The sequence below is a fragment of the Homalodisca vitripennis genome, chromosome 4, assembly GCF_021130785.1.
Source record: "Homalodisca vitripennis isolate AUS2020 chromosome 4, UT_GWSS_2.1, whole genome shotgun sequence".
NCBI lineage: Eukaryota > Metazoa > Arthropoda > Insecta > Hemiptera > Cicadellidae > Homalodisca > Homalodisca vitripennis.
The window spans coordinates 88,189,860-88,206,555 of record NC_060210.1 but is presented as its reverse complement, the minus strand read 5'-3'; the positions used below and the strand labels follow the sequence as shown (position 1 = coordinate 88,206,555).

The window sequence follows — 16,696 nt, the reverse complement described above, 5'->3', positions numbered from 1 at the left end:
ATCCCTCGTGCTCGCTGAGGCTGGATGCACAGTTGTAAGTTTAGTGCTACCGTATGTGTTTATTATGACGCATGTTAAAATTTCATGATTTTACTCAGTTTGTTTAATATATTTATCCTGCTATTTCCTCGTTGTCATCATGGTTACCTATAAGACCAATGTAAATATTTTTGCTAACGCTCAGCCAATTCCAAATGGCCTTCACCAAACTCGATGTTGCCAATATTCATGAAAAGTTTCAATCCTATAGGCCAGTTCGTTTAGAGATATCGTGAGGTAGACAGACAGATAGGCAGGCAGACATAAATAAAATATTTCTGGGTCCACTAGTGGTAGACTTCGCTAACGCTCAGCCAATAAAATATTAATTTACATGAATTTTTATTAGTTATAGAAACAATTTGGCATTAATTCACCACCCAAATGTATATACCGTAACTAAAATGCAATTTCTATAACACATCACTTGCTATTTAGATGATTGATTAAACAAACTATTGAACAATTATGATTTAATAGAATGTTTTTATTCTTAGGTAATTAATGAACCATTTTATTTCTCATATTAAAATCTAATCATGTCAACTAATTGTAGAAGAAATACTAAATAATAACCATATAAACAATACACGCCTTTTCCGGGCTAGAAATAAACATTCGGCTAAATTTAAATACAATAGTGGGCTACATATAAAATCAATTAAAACATAAAAAAAAATTAAAATAAAACTAGTTACACTCGTAAGATGGGTTCTAACAGTCCTTTAATGGCTTTTATTATACTTGTAATGACACACACACACACACACACACACACACACACACACACACACACACACACACACACACACACACACACACACACACACACACACACACACACACACACACATTGGATACATGAATATACATAGAATTTACGAGAAAACTCGTTTAAAGTTTCCAGCCCCAAATAAAAATTCCAGATAGAAGAATACTCAGTTAATACTTGTGATCTTGTACAGTAAACGATAAAATGAACTCGGGGAAAGTAATTGTGTTTCGGATGAGAAATGCGAATTGAAATATGTCGAAGTGAATTGAATTGAGGTGGAGAGGAGAAGGAAGTGCGGTGCGGATAAGTTATCAGGAGTAAGTAGCGGCTGACAGGCGGAGCCGGGCTAAGTCTTTTGATCCGTTTAAGAAAATTTGCGCTCTCACAAAGGGATCGAAGAGGGATTGGCGGAGAGTTACGGCACAGCGGTATGGTCGAGCCTACCACGTCATCTCTTCCGAGCTGTAACAGAAACAGCTGACTTGTGTGGGGGCAGTGACGTCACAGTCACGTTTAAACAATATCCTTAGCTTGTCATTGTGAAATATGTATCCGGTTCGGAATGTTCCTGTTTTATTTTTATTAACATAAATCTGACTCTGTGATTGCCAAGTGTTGGTGTGGGGAAGGAATTTTGAGTTGAACTAGAGATGTAGTTATGTGGTAGAATGAAAGTTAAATAAAAAAAAAATTTAGTCAATCAATAATGGAGCACTGAAACAGATTTTCATAGTTAAAAACCAATTGTAATAAATTCAAACATAACGTAAACACAACTGTTTGAACATAAAACAACTTTATAAAACAAGATATGTGTTTGTTCATTACGAATACTATTATTTTTATATAGATAAATGGTTTATACTTTCAAAAATGTTTAATATTCACAACAACAGCTAGTTCTCTGCTTGACAAATTTTTACAGCCAATAATGGTAATGATAATCAATAAACTAACCCGAACACCTCCAGCCACTAACGCCATGGTAGCTATTTAGTTTATTTCTATTATATACATAGAAATATGAAATGTTGTAATTCAAAATATTTATGTTTCTAATATGTTACAAGTAAAATAAAAATAGGAATCCAATAGTCAGTGGTTTTAAGATATAACCTCGGATTCCAGAATTACACAAGGATGTGTGAAAACTATAATAATTATTTACTAATTTTATTATTGTTAACAAATTAACAATTGATTTCCCAGTTTTAGTTTAATTCATGTTTAATGATGACTCGAAAGTAGTTAAGGTTGGAAGAATTACTAAAAAACCGATGTTTATACAAGAATTTGCGAATTGTCCTCACATGGGATTTGAACGAATTAAAAACGCTTCTAGTATATTTCAGTATATTAAAATTTATAAAATCCATGGGATTTCGTCCAACCAGTTATATTAGCTCACGTTACAACATAAAAAATGTTTCGTTTTCAGACGTTATAATTAATGTCTGTTAAAGTGTTAATATAAATTTCAGGATCTGCAAAATACACTAATTTACATTTTATGTTATCTTGTATTATCTATGTATTTCTTTATTAAATAGAATAGAATAGAAATTCTTTATTTTGCTGCAATACAATTTAGTACAATAAATACACATTTACAACTCTACATGAATATGTATTTTACACCCTTAAACATGTACAAAAATAAATAACTATATTATACTTAAAGATAATTTTTAATCGATTCTTAGAGATGCTATTATACATGTTAGACGCCCGAAACAACCGAAACACCCCCCGCAAAAAACCATTCCATAATAAAAACGGCATGACATAAATAAATAAATATATTATAAAACTATCAACATATTTTACCATCAAGAAACTTTGACTTATTACAAACAGTCCCTCGCAAAGGGCGCCCCAGTCACCCCAAACATCCAAAATACAATATACTTATATTTAAATTTAAATAATAGTTGTACATTGACTACATTAATTGAACAAACTATGATAAAAAACACTCAAGTTTTCCAACATAACAATTGGTTGTAAATGATTACTCATTATGTTTTCATAACTAAGCAAAATAAATAGGTTATCCCCTAGGAAAAATTCCTGTGGTGGGATCGCCAGCACGTTAAAATTATTAAAGATTAAAAAACGGCATGACATAAATAAATATATTATAAAACTATCAAAATAACTAAACATGTAATATCTGTGCAATAGTAAGTTAAATGAAATATAATCAGAACCACATACAAAATAATATGTTGAGAACCTATTTGCAATTAAAACTGTTAATACTGCAGTTGCAATATTGTACAATTTTCAAAACAATATCCAGATTTTCTGTAATAAAAAACCACTTTCTTAAGTTAGACAAAAATTGATTTATATTAGAAAACATTTCAAGTTGGTGAATGATTGTATTAAAAACTCGGGGTGCAATACTACTGTAAAAATTTTGATACGCTGCTGAATGTGATTTGAGAACATGCATTACTTGACATCGTCTTAAGTTATGGTTTGTACTACGAGTCATTACGGAGAAAGCTGTACTTCTTACAAAAAATAGTTTTAAGACTTTATAAATAAAAATGAATAGATGCTTTAGTGGAAACAATTTCAATTCAAGAAAAATCGGCCAGGCATGCTCAAGCTTTCCCTTTCCTGCAATCACACGGACAAAGTGTTTTTGTAATATAATAATAGGATAAAGTGTCGATTGGTAGGCTCCACCCCAGCAAGTAATTCCATACCCCAGCTTGGACCCAATGAGAGCGTGATACACATTGATCATAACCTTCCTTGGACATAATTGTCGAAGCAAATAAAACTTTCTTAGCTACTGTACAGTTCCTTTTTCAATTTTAAAATATGTGACTTCCATGTTAGCTTGCTGTCGATAATCAGTCCGAGGTATTTAATACTATTGTTCTGTTCTATAATCATGCAATTGCACTGTTGGTAGGTATTGTTAAAACAATTACAATCATGGAATTTCAAATGTGTTTCCAAATTGTACTCTGTCTTTAGACCAAAAATTAAAAACTTTGTTTTGTCACTCAAAATCATGTAATTTTTATGTAATATAGTCATCATCTCAGGTATCAGAGTTGTCATAACGGTGTTTACAGTTAGAACCAATTTAAATTTAATAAAACACACACAAATTTGCACACGCATTTCTGGTACTTCGGATTAGGCACCAAGAATCAATTGGCTACAGTCTCCTATCTCAGGGGTCAGCCTTACTTGCCCAAATACTTCAATATCGAGTACTGAAACTTTTGAATCTACTTGACCATAAGCCATGGATTTGGGCATAAAAAATCCTCCTCCGCTACGTAATAAATATTCGTTAAGAAACCGATTCATTCTCCGACTTCAGGATTTCTAAAAATCTTCGCAGTTTATGAATAAATGATAAGGAATAACATTAAAAAATAGCCAATGATTATGAATAAATTGGTGTCTGAGATGGAGATATGTTCCAATGAGCATTATACATTGCAGGAATCACTAAGATGTCACTTTTTGCACAGCTTAAATTTATCAAGAAAAATGTATAACTTTGAATTATAAAACCGTCAAAGTTTCAGTTCATATTTAATATACACTTTTAAGTTCAAATGGCCGAACATTTTAGTTTCTTCAAAACCTATCCACGGCGTTTACAGAACATTACGAACAAGAATACTGCCTCAGACACACTATAGAAGTTAAGAAGAAATAAACCTTGCTTAATTGAATCCCATTTGAAACTGATGAATAGATATAGAATCGATATTACGAAATAATATACGTATATAAAACGAAACTAAGTAGCACATACAAAATTAAAGAATTAAAACTCCCATTGGATGTAGAATCTGGAAACAAAACAGTCCAACCTCACGCGGACAAGTATTGAAGGTAGAATAACGAAAAAGGCGTCCTCTGAAGACATTCATCATTATTTAATAATGCCATCAACTAAGTCCGTAATCCCTGTTCGACCTCCCCTTTAAAAAAGCGACGCTGCTATAGAAAATTGGGTCGTGGACCCATTAGAGAAAGCGATTAAAGAAATGGCCCAGACCGCGTTGTTGGCCATTAGACCAGCAATGTTCATTAGCGAGATTAAACAAGTCATAAATATTCAGGGGAATCAATTAGGGTGGTTGAGAACAAAACTGGTGAGGGCGGGAGGGGGGAGTCGTTAGATCGCGAGAACGGCGGCAGTCAATGTGTTTAATTGTGAATTTAATAAAAGGCTATTGGCTGTGGATTGCTGCAGTATCATAACGTGGGCGGTGGCGCTCAATCGAATACATTTTAAGATCTTCACTAGCGCTCATCTTTCTATAATACATCGACATGCTCAAGTTACGATAGTCATTTATTTATCGTTTGTTAATTATTGAGTCTGTAATTAAGTTAGTATTTTACAACAATCAAAGATTAATTTTAAAACTACCAATTTATCACATACTGCTTGTGCTAATCAATATAAAACATTTAATTTGTTTAGATTACATTTTCTACCCTATATGTGGGGAATTCAAAATGAGGAATTAATGATGTTGTTGATTAACGCAATACTCTCAAAACACCGATTAATTATGACGATAACGTCCTGGTAGAGAAATAAAATGAATTATTTATATATTTGTTTCATTTAACATTTCTACTGCAAGTAACCACTGCCTTTTAGTTAGTAAATATCTCCAACATCGAACCAAATTACAGTAAAATTACGTATTACTGCCAGATAAAGACAACCACAAAAAGTAAATAAATAATAATAATACAAATAAATATTATAAACAAAATGAATGATACAATGTATTCTCGAAAACGGCTGGACCGATTCCACTAAAGGTTTGTAAGAAAAAAAGATACGAAAAGTTACCAGATTTTTTAAGATTATGAATAAATGGTAGTATTCATTTCATAATTCAAATTTAAATGACACTAAACACTTACAGAAGAAGTTCTACAATTAGGCTGAAGCATACTTTTAGACTTATATTTTATATAAAATGAATTGTACATTGTTTATATCTGCACTGCTAGAAGTTACCAACTCTTTTATACACGGTTCTGCAAAGTATGAGGGGATTATATATCCGACACCAATATTGAGTTTGCCTTATTGCCAAGATCAAGAAAATATGTTAAAAAGTATTATATATATATATATATATACATAATCATCAAGAAAATATATATCGCAGATCAGAGAAACCTACTTCTTTCAAAAGACAACTAAGATGGGTTTTAAAACTGTTTTTAAATTTATAGTGAAAGTTAGATAGCAACTTTGTCTTTTATATAATGATAGTAAATATTTGCTAAGAATGTACAGTTAGAAAAATCTTAACAATGACACTATTTACCTGTTTGTTTCTATATTATTTGTAAAATATTTTCAATTTTTTCGAACAGTTAGAGCTAGAATTGGTACATTAATTTAAGAACACAATCCAGCGAACTCTCATCTAGCATAGGTCTTGCCGACTGCTTCAAAGGGAGTCAAAGTCTAACCATCTTATGTTGTAGGACATTTTATAATAAATATGAGTTTTTTTACTCAAATTACAGAAAGTAGTGTATTTTTACCTAATCGCTGAAATGTAAAATGGCGAAAAACTAATAACTATTCCGTAGAGAAATTACACACTATAAATGTAAAAAAATTAAAACAAATTTAGAGACTAAGATGGAATTATTTTCTACTAAAGGCCAGTGGGGCGTAGCCCGAAGGAGTTTTAGAAATAAGAATAGTATATTCATACCAAAGACCCTAAGAATGTCCATGTAAAATTCCAGTACCTTCGGTTGTAAAGTTTGCGCGTGAAAGCAAAAGAAACAAAAGGCACTTTTGCATTTACAAGACGATGCAATAAAAGGCAGGTTAACTGGAGCTAAACTCAAAATTCAATATGTGCCTGATGTATGATTAGTTACGTATAAAAAGATCTTTGTCTCTATCGCATTTTGCAATAAGTCTTTTTATTAAGAATTCTTCGGATTTAGATTTTAAAAATTGCATGCGAAGCCGTGGGTAAAGTTAGTGAATAATATACAATAATATGAATACATAAATTACATTAAGTAATACATAATATATACTATACATATATACGCACATGATATATATATATATATATATATATATATATATATATATATATATATATTGCAATATCATATTTCCTTTTAAAATTAATAGTTGATAACGAAAGAAGGAGGGTGAAAAATTAATAGAGCAGAAAAAACAAGACCGAGTAAAATGTAACGAAGAAATAAATTGAACAATACATGAAAATTGAATTAAAAATAAAATAATGGCAATAGTTTAGTTACAACAGATACCACTAATAAATTATGCACTAGGCACTTGAGAAATGCTAATATTGTGCAATGCATGTACCTAACCAAATCCACATATTTGAACTATTAATGAACTAATGTGATTTGCATTTGTGTTGTAAAAGGTGCTTAGGATTTACTCTGGACCTGTTTTAACTTGTTTTAACCTGTTTCAACACATACAATCCCTTCAAATGAGAACCCAAAAATATAGCAGAGTATAGTAAGTAATTGGGACTCATAGACGATTATTTTAAAATTTACTTCAGTTGTACACACAGTGTAAGTTAAAGTATGAAAATAATGTAATCCATTATATACTCTATTACAAAATGGAAGGCAAACAAAAGAATGTCATAGAGATTTCCTTGTGTATTTTCCTCAGTGCCGTCCCAAAGAAGACGTCCTCCCAGTCAAGGAGGGTCAAGGGGCAGAGTCAAGGGATGATATTTATTTTATGGACAGCCGGGAGGGTGAGCGCTCTCTCCTACTGTCTCTGTTTTCATTACAACTCCGATAGCAATTTTCGAGGAAATCCCTCAGTTTCGTACCAATTTCCCACTAATCAACCCTCCTGTCTCGTTCTGTTCCGAGGAAATACTGCGGGTCTTCGGAACATTTCCGTAGAAATGATATAAAACTGCTGACTGTAACTTATGTCTTTGTAGATTCATTCGTTACGACACAATTTATCGCGTTCAGTACCTCTTTTGAGCAATACATGTTTGGAATACTTTAACGGACTTATACTTTTATTTACATGTAGAAATGTTATTGTACACATTTATTCTCCCATAATCAGGTATTAAGTCTTTAAATTTTGTTTGTGTGATTCCTTACGTAAACGTATATGATTCAACAAGTGAAAGCTTATGAGACAAACTGGGCAAGTTGTAGAAGGAAAAGAAGATAATTGTTTTAACATAAATTATTTCGTTAATAGAATTGATATAGGACTCGTGTTTGAACCCCGTTTCGCGACATTCATTGTTATTCCTACATGCCAACTATAATATTAGCCCGCTTCAACTATGGCATAAAAGTTTCCTTACTGAGGCTACTAATACAGAGTTATCTTTAAGTCACGCATATTAAAAGGTAATAGAGTAGTAAAAAGAAAAAAAGAAATAAGATGAACCACAATATATTTACGAACTTTAATTATTATTATAATACACAAATTACTTATATATTCTCATGATATACGTTAACAACATGCGTATACTGTATAGCTTGATAAATACCGTTCCACAATACAGACTCGCTGCTCTTCAGAAAACCTCATATTTACAAAGCAATGGACTCAACAATACTACAGATTTAATATGGCTAGTATCCATTTCAATGGCGTCTATATACCTTTGGTAATATTATTTGATGCTATCTTGCAGGGGTCAACATAACTATTTCATTGAAATTATTTTGTAAAGAAACGTTCCTTCACGTATTTACTAGCTTCAGTACCCTTTGCTAACTATCAGAATAAATACTAAACACAACCACGTAAACCGTTTTAGAAAAAGATTGTCCTTGCTTTCGGTTCGGTATATGTGTAGATCATTTCATAGCACTTAGTATGTAGACAAAATGGAAAGATTATTTAGATTTTCTTGATTTCAAGTTGATCTCAAATAAGTCTTTATCCAGTTGCTTAGAGAAATTTTTTTCAGCGGACGAGATCGTCATGGATAAAGGTTATAGGCTAATGCGCAACGCACCCATCTTTGGAGTTAGTGTCTAACCAAAAGTTGAGTACATTGGGGACTTCGAACGCTGCACTAAGAGGAAGATGAACTGGAGCTAGACCCTACATTCAATTTGAATTAACGCTTCCCACCATAGCTGAGTTATGTGTAGAAATATTTGGTATCTTCAGGATTTCAGTTCATTACTTCTTGCTTCCCATGGCATAATACAAAATTCTCTCAAGGTCAGAGAGAGCCTATCACATTTTGTAAGGCTATTTAAAAAAAACATTCCATTGTTTGGTTCGTGAGAAAAAGAATACATAGAAATCCTGTCTGGTTCCAAAGAGAGTAATGGTGGGGATCGACACTAACTTTGATGCGAACTAAATTTAAGCTCTGACAGGCAATTAGAACAATAGTCTTTTATTTTTATTTACATTTTTTCCTGCAAGCCATATCGCTTCCTATTTATGTTGGACACGTCATCTTATCATTGGTTTCTGCACTTTGTTATGTCTAGCCCGTAGCTTTCTGGTTATTTCATTTAATTTATTCTATTTTTACACGCAGTAGCCCTTTTCTAAACCAAAAAACAAGAACAGTGTTTTCCAACAAAACGCAGCATTTGCGCGTTTCTTGTATTTATTCCAATGTTGATATCAAATTAATATTTTATAACATGTAAAATCTCAATCTAAATTTATGCTGCCTTAGAAGATTTTACTTTAAAAGTTGACATTTTAAAGCCCCGTTTATGTCAAATTTGTCGAGTAGGCTCTACTAAAACAACAAACATACAACCGCTTTAAGAGGAACGGTAATATCTGAATTTTACTAAAATGTTTTGTATTTTTTCATTCCATTTCTTTCTAAAACAGAATACATTGTAAAACCCCAATCAATTTATGTCTGTTAAATATGTACGTGGAACGATCTGACCGGAATTTTTTGTAAAGGCTAAAATGGTCAACCAATTTTCGGTTATTGTTCATCCTTATTAGAGACGTTTTAGATGTTGTCCTACTTTTTTGGCTCAAGTTTTAATTTTGGATCATTCATTAGGTAAGCTTGTCCGAAAGAAAATTAAATTTGTATATGTAAGTAGTATATGCTGCTCGAAGAAAATATTTTCATGCTTTATTAACGACACAACACTGTAATGAACAATCGCTAGTGTTGATGTAGGCTCGGCAAATCCATTCTTCTTTGCCACATCACGTTTCCAATTTCCTTTGATCACATTTTATTGTTAGCGCATTAACTGATATTCATCAATTGCACAAAATCACCAATAATCTGCAAATAATGACTTACAACTATCATTCTGTTTTCATAGAAAAGACCTTGCCACTTCGTAATTTAAATAGTTGTGAGTAAAAATCTTTACCATAAAAATCAAAGTTACTTACACAAAAAATGCAAATGAATGCAGAAGTAATTTTAAATAACATCTTCCAAAAGTCCTATTTTTTTTACTAAGACCCTTATTATAGCTCTATGTAGAACTGCGAGCCTAAAATTACTTTCACATTACTACCTCGGCGCGAGTTGTAGATATAAAGTTTTGTAGTACTACTTTCACAATGTTTAGTCTCAAGGAGTTATTTCGTAGTTCTGGAATTCATGGTTCATCTGATAATTCATGTTTTGCCTTTATGTGTAAATTTGAAACCACCAAGCGATAGCGTGACACATAAGCCTGTTTGAAGCTAATATTCCTACTATTTCAGCCGGAGTCAACTATGACGATTGCTGAGTGGTGAGCAACTTATTATAAAGAAGCATTCTTTTACACCGTCAATTCGCAGTGCCGCTGCCGCCAGGACCGATGAGCCCCAAATCCCACTAAAGCCTCAAGTTTCCTTAGCTTATTCTGTCAGCTCCGGTGTTCATCCTAGCCGTTAATTTATTGACAACCGGCGGCGGCGCTTCGGTGTGGCTAAAACTGTTTGTTTTGTTTACTACAAAACAGTGCTGAAAAGGTAAAAATTGAGAATTATTCGGTAATTAGTATTTTATAACTATTGTTAAAACAAAATTGAAACATTACCATTTTGTTTTTTGTCTTGGTTCCAATCGATCAAACGTCCAGGAGGTAGAAAATCTGTACATACAATTTATCGGGTTTCGATCGCGATATCCAGACCAAAGCACCTGAATCGTAAAATTGGAAATATGTTTCCCCAAATTCCATAGAGTCGGCAAGACGTCCAGTAGGGGTTTTATAAAGTATATTACGCAAATACATAACTTTTTCGAGTTAAACTTGCAGAGGGGAGTGAGGTTCATGTTTTCTTACCTACTCCATTTCATTTGGATGAGCAAATCCTGGTAAAGGAAGAATTACTTACTTTATTTATAATGCTCGAAAACTGAATAGGTAGAAAAATCTTAATGGCAATTTATTTAATATAGTACAGAAAAATACAAGTCAGAAGTATCTCTGGAAGATTGTTCCCAGCGCCATCCACACCAGCCAGACCTAAGAATTGCCATAGCGCATTTCTATTGTACACAGCACGAAAGTAGTCCAATAACATTTCAGACAGTGTTGCCATAATGTCTACTGAGAACCAGCTGTTCCTGATTAGACGAGGCTTCACATACTGTCTGCTTGATTTACAAATACTATACATATAGACCAGAAACTACTTTGTTTTCACAGTTAATAAAATATCTCAACATGGAGAAACAAATTGTAACACCGGCTTTACTAAAAAGTAGCAAAGAATGGAAGTATAACAAAAATTATTTTCATGTAACAACTGATTTTTAAATCTTTAAAGTTGCTTCTACAAATACAAGTGACAAAATAGAGTACGTACTTCCTTGATGTAAATTGTGATTCCAAAATTAGATTTCTTCGTAGTTCCGTACTCAAAGAGCACAGGAATTGCGATTATTTTTTTAATAGATACCACGGATAATTAGTTTCTTCCAGTTTAAAAATATTTTATAAAGTATTTATTAACATTCAGGTTAGTTAACTATTTTCCTGTCCTAAATTATATATACATCAGTGTATAAATCAATATATTATAATAGTAACTGAAAGAACACGAGATTTCAGAAGCCATTAAAAAAAGTGCATCAACCGCTTGAATATTCATTTTAACTTATTCTTATTGCTGGTGCTCCCTAACCAACGGCTTGTCTCTTTGGCCTCCGCCTCTCACTTCGACCGTGCTGTAAAGCCATATTGTTTTTTAAATATGGTATGCTGAATACATGTTAATATGTTGAATATATTGAAGGATTCACAGTATTAATTCCCGAGTTACAGTTGACTTTCTCAAGACCTGCAGGATTGATGGTCAGTTGTTTGGGGGGGGGGGGATGCGCAAGGGGAAAGAATCGGGGACGTTTGATAAACTAAACACGTTATCAACAAGGTAATATTCAGTTCATCGGTAGTCACTCCCAACATATAACAACCTTTTAAATAAATATTTTCATCCACGCACGACATACGGCCACATAGACATCATAGATTTTTGTGCGCCATACACATTATATATCAACACATATACTTTAGAGGTTGTATTACTGCATGAAACTTGTATTCCAGACATATTTTCATCAGTGACCTTCGTAAACATTTACAAAACTACCAGAGAACTATGATGTTGTCAGAAAATGTTATAAGAAACTCTTTTGTAACTAAACAAAAAAACAAGGTTTTAAGAAGTGTATTCTGTTGCTTTCGGAATAACAGTTAATTTCCTAAAAGCCTGCATATTGATAGCAACAATGTGCGGGAGGGGGTAACACAAGTAGGGACATAAGCGGATTTTTGTAATTGTGTCAAACCAAGAGGAAAAATTTCAGCTTTCCAGGAATTACTTCCATCATGGCATTTATGTCACCCCACATCACCAATTCAATTTTCTCTTAAGTAATTTACTTAAAAGATTCTATATGCTTGTGTATTTTACTATTTTCCATATTTTACTATTAGTTTTAATCAAATTTCACAAACAGTTTTATTTCTATACACTACCAACGAATTTTTAGGTTTTGTTTCAATACTGTAATTATTACAATATTGTGGAAATTTAGAAAGACTTATAAGGACTCCACTGTAAGCATACCACATAATTTATACAAACAATAAAAAGCTATTATTTATTAAACAATAGAAGTTTAACAATACATTCAGAGTTACAGTTGGTATCCAAAAGGCGCCTATGTTGATATTGAAAAGTTTGGGTGGGAAGCCTAAGCGAAGAATCGGGGACTTTTGTGTAATTCCGTCTTTTAATTATCAAAAATGACCCTCCAATTGCATCTGACGTGAATCATATCGTTTAATGGTCAATATACTACATTGCTAGCTGAAATATACCTCTCAAAAACGCCACTCACTACAAATGGCAATAAATGGGTTTTCGTCGCAAAGCCACACACATTCTAACTACTTTGTTAATGCTGGAAATCCAGGGAAAATATAAACATAGTCATAGTTTGAGTTGTGAATGATTTGAAACGTAGCTTATTACTTAACAGTAAAACTGTGTTTATAAGGCCTTAGGCACCTAATAGTTCTTTTTAGATAAATTGATAGTTACAGTCCTAATAAAATCTTAAAATAAAGATTGTTTATTACTATAACATCTACTAAAATAATTGGACCTATATATGCATAATGGAACCAACCAACAATTTTTGGGAAATTGAGATATCACCGCCATCTTGAAGAGCTTGAAAGAATTTATACCCTGATTTTTTTACTTTAACTGGCTTTGAAACTACAAATGCAAAAAAAAATCATGAAAAAACATCAAATGCTGTATGTCGGATTCAATATTATGAATAAGGGAACCAAGTGGCTTGGTTCTTTGTTTCAAAATTCAGAGACTGGTTTTGTAATATGCATAACAGAACCAACCAACTTGATTCTCTTTGTTGTGTAGTCTTCATCTTGATCAGCTGTTTTTGCATACAGGAACCAAGTTTGAAGTTAGATAAACCTGCTTGCAATACAATAATAATAGAGTAACATAAATGATTGTTTTATGTCTGTATTGTGTCTAAGTGTTACAAAATGGATATAAAGAGAAGAACTTTGTTAATTATGGAAATGGCAAAAGTTCAAACCCCTGATTCTTCTGAACCAGATCATGAGCCTACGTTATTGGAAACTGATCAGGTAAGCACATAATTTTTAGGTTAAATAATAGGTTTTTGAGCCTTGACTAATAATTACTTATATTTATAATGAAATATTGTAATAATAATAAATATACATTAAAATAAGATGAAATTAATATTTTCCAGTAAAATAAATAATTAATTGCCTTTGTTTCAGGAGTCGACAAATATACAACAAGAGCATAGCTATGTCTGCAATGATAGTCCTATATCACATAAACCTACACAGAATGAAGGAGAAAACGGTGTAGATCTCAATGAAATGTTGGAAAATAACATGCCTGATTTGGTAAGTTTAGATTTGGTATAAACTTATCTGAAGGACAGATACAAATTTATTTCGAACATAACCTAGCCTATAACAATAGCTAACAAACTGGCAAAAGTTTAGGGTAGTGGTGTTAATGGCAGAAAGATTTTTTCTACACATTACTTGCAGTATTACGTACCAAAAACTGGCCTAGCCTTTATTTATGAACTTTTGGTATATATGCAGCAGTTGGTACTTGTGGAAAAATCAATATTTTTTTACTAATTTCCATGTAAAATTACTTGCTGAACATGAATATGACGGTCTTTTTTGTCGGAAAAGTCGTTAAATGTTCCAAGGCAGCAGATTACAATCATTGAAATCTGTACTTTAAGTAGCATTTAAGTGAATTTAACAGCGTTTCCGACAAAAAAGACCATTATAATCGTGTTCAGCAAGTAATTTTACATGGAAAAATGTTTAAAAATATATATTTTTCCACAAGTACCAACTGCTGCATAGTTACCAAACTTTTTGTTTGGTATTGGATTTTTTTAGTTCAATACTAGGCCTAAATTAAATACTAAATAAAAGGTTTCAAAATATCGCCTATTTGCTAATTTTTTCGATTGTCAGCGTGCAAAGCTGTTAGGTTATATTATTATAATTAGGATTGGTAAGCTACTATTCATGTTCATGACTATCTTATTTAGAAATTATGCCAAAAATGACAAAATACTTCTTTTAATCTGAACTACTTCAATTTACAACTTTATGTTCTGTTTCTTAGGATACAAGCTACCTGGATATTTCAAAAATGGAAATTGTGTACGACTTTCCAAATATTTCATTTGATACCAGCAAATCACAAGAACCTAGTCTAACAGATTCAATATTAGATGATGGTGATAGTGTTCAATTATCTGGTGCTATTGAAATTACAGATAATATTGGAAGAATGATGGTAGAAAATGGAACTAACCATGCACCAGATGATCTTAACTCTTTTCATATTGTTCCTCATCTGGAAATGGAAGAGCATGAGGTAAGAAAAAGGAATACAAATTTTAACATACATAAATTCTTTTCAGGTCCGTAAAAAATCTTCCCAGTTATCTGGTAGAGATCTCTTAATGTCTTAAAATTATTGATCGTTTGTAACATATCTTTGCTCCGGCTCTTAGGCTATGGTACTGTCCAATGTTGTATTTTATGAATAGATCATAACCAGAAAATCAGTCGGCTGTACTACTAACTCAACTAAAGATTTTTATTTTAAAGATGTTATGTCTAAAATAAATGGTTGAAAATGAATATTTATTAAAGTATACTTTATACCCAAGTAATATTTTTACTCAAGTTTTACTGAAATGTGTTTAAAGAAAACTCATTCATTCTCCCAGCATGTGATTGAGCATCCAAGTAATTAAATCCATGATCTCTTAAACTTAAGTCCAAGACACTAACCATTAGACTAGCAAAACTGCCTATTATGACCCTGAAGCTAATAATCTGTTTTTTTTTCAGAGTATGCAAGATGATGACCCACTAATTACTGGAAATCAAAATAATTTAATTAATGTTGGTGAACTAAATACTGAAGAACCGAACATTGAGGATCAAGTAGTCGAAGTAATTGCTGAACCCCAGATTGATAACAACAGAGCAGAAGTAGTAGACGAAACGCCTAGCATAACAGATGATAGCTCTTCTAGTGGTTCTGATTTTGAAGAAATTGACAGTTCAGGAAGACCAAAGAAAGGTAGGAAGAGAAAGTATGCACATCAATCTAGAGATATCAGAAAAAAAAAGGAAAAATAGTAATAAAAAATACATTTCTCAAACAGGAAAAGTTGTGTACCCTAAAAACTTCAGGGATTTTCATTGTGCTTGCAAGTGTAATGAGAAAGTGTCACTTGAAGTAAGAAAAAGCACTTTTTAAGAAATTTTATGATTTGGGGGACTATAATGCCCAAAACATGTTTATTTGTGCATCAGTACAGGAAGAAAAAAACAAAAAGACCAACAGTACAACTATCTAAAAGACAGTTTACAAGGAAATATACAATTAACAATACTGTTATTTGCAGGAATATGTACGTACAAACCTTAAGAGTGTCCACAAAAAGAATTAATACAGCTCTTAAAAAGCTTAAAAACGATAATGTGAAAGATGAAAGGGGGAAATGTGGTGGCAGTAACAAGATTGAAGACAAACGGATTGAAGAAGTCCGAAACCACATTAAAAGAATTCCAGCATACAAGTCCCACTACTGTAGAACGACAACAGAATCATGCTGGTTACCCCTGATATGACATTGCCACGTATGTACAGTTTGTACAAGGCTGAAGTAGAGCATCCTGTGTCCCAATCAAAATATAATCAAATATTTTATGCAGATTTTAACCTAAAACGGAAACCACTTCAGAAAGACACCTGCAGTACCTGTGACACACTACATGCCCTGGAAAATTCAA

General features: G+C 32.4%; 1 protein-coding gene across 1 annotated transcript; it reads left to right on the top strand.

Annotated features, from left to right (window-relative positions):
• Positions 1-13,761: 13,761 nt before the first annotated feature.
• On the top strand, positions 13,762-16,151 carry LOC124359720. Its single transcript, XM_046812692.1, has 4 exons — positions 13,762-13,966; positions 14,126-14,257; positions 15,009-15,263; positions 15,746-16,151. The coding sequence occupies exons 1-4, from the start codon at positions 13,862-13,864 to the stop codon at positions 16,037-16,039; spliced, it is 786 nt and encodes a 261-aa protein (XP_046668648.1). The 5' UTR covers positions 13,762-13,861; the 3' UTR covers positions 16,040-16,151.
• Positions 16,152-16,696: the final 545 nt, after the last annotated feature.

Excerpts from the sequence above, each read along its gene's own strand:
- LOC124359720 (XM_046812692.1), top strand. The coding sequence starts at position 13,862 with ATGGATATAAAGAGAAGAACTTTGTTAATTATGGAAATGGCAAAAGTT. Across the intron at positions 14,258-15,008 it reads AAAATAACATGCCTGATTTG|GATACAAGCTACCTGGATAT; the intron begins GTAAGTTTAGAT and ends TCTGTTTCTTAG. Across the intron at positions 15,264-15,745 it reads TGGAAATGGAAGAGCATGAG|AGTATGCAAGATGATGACCC; the intron begins GTAAGAAAAAGG and ends TTTTTTTTTCAG.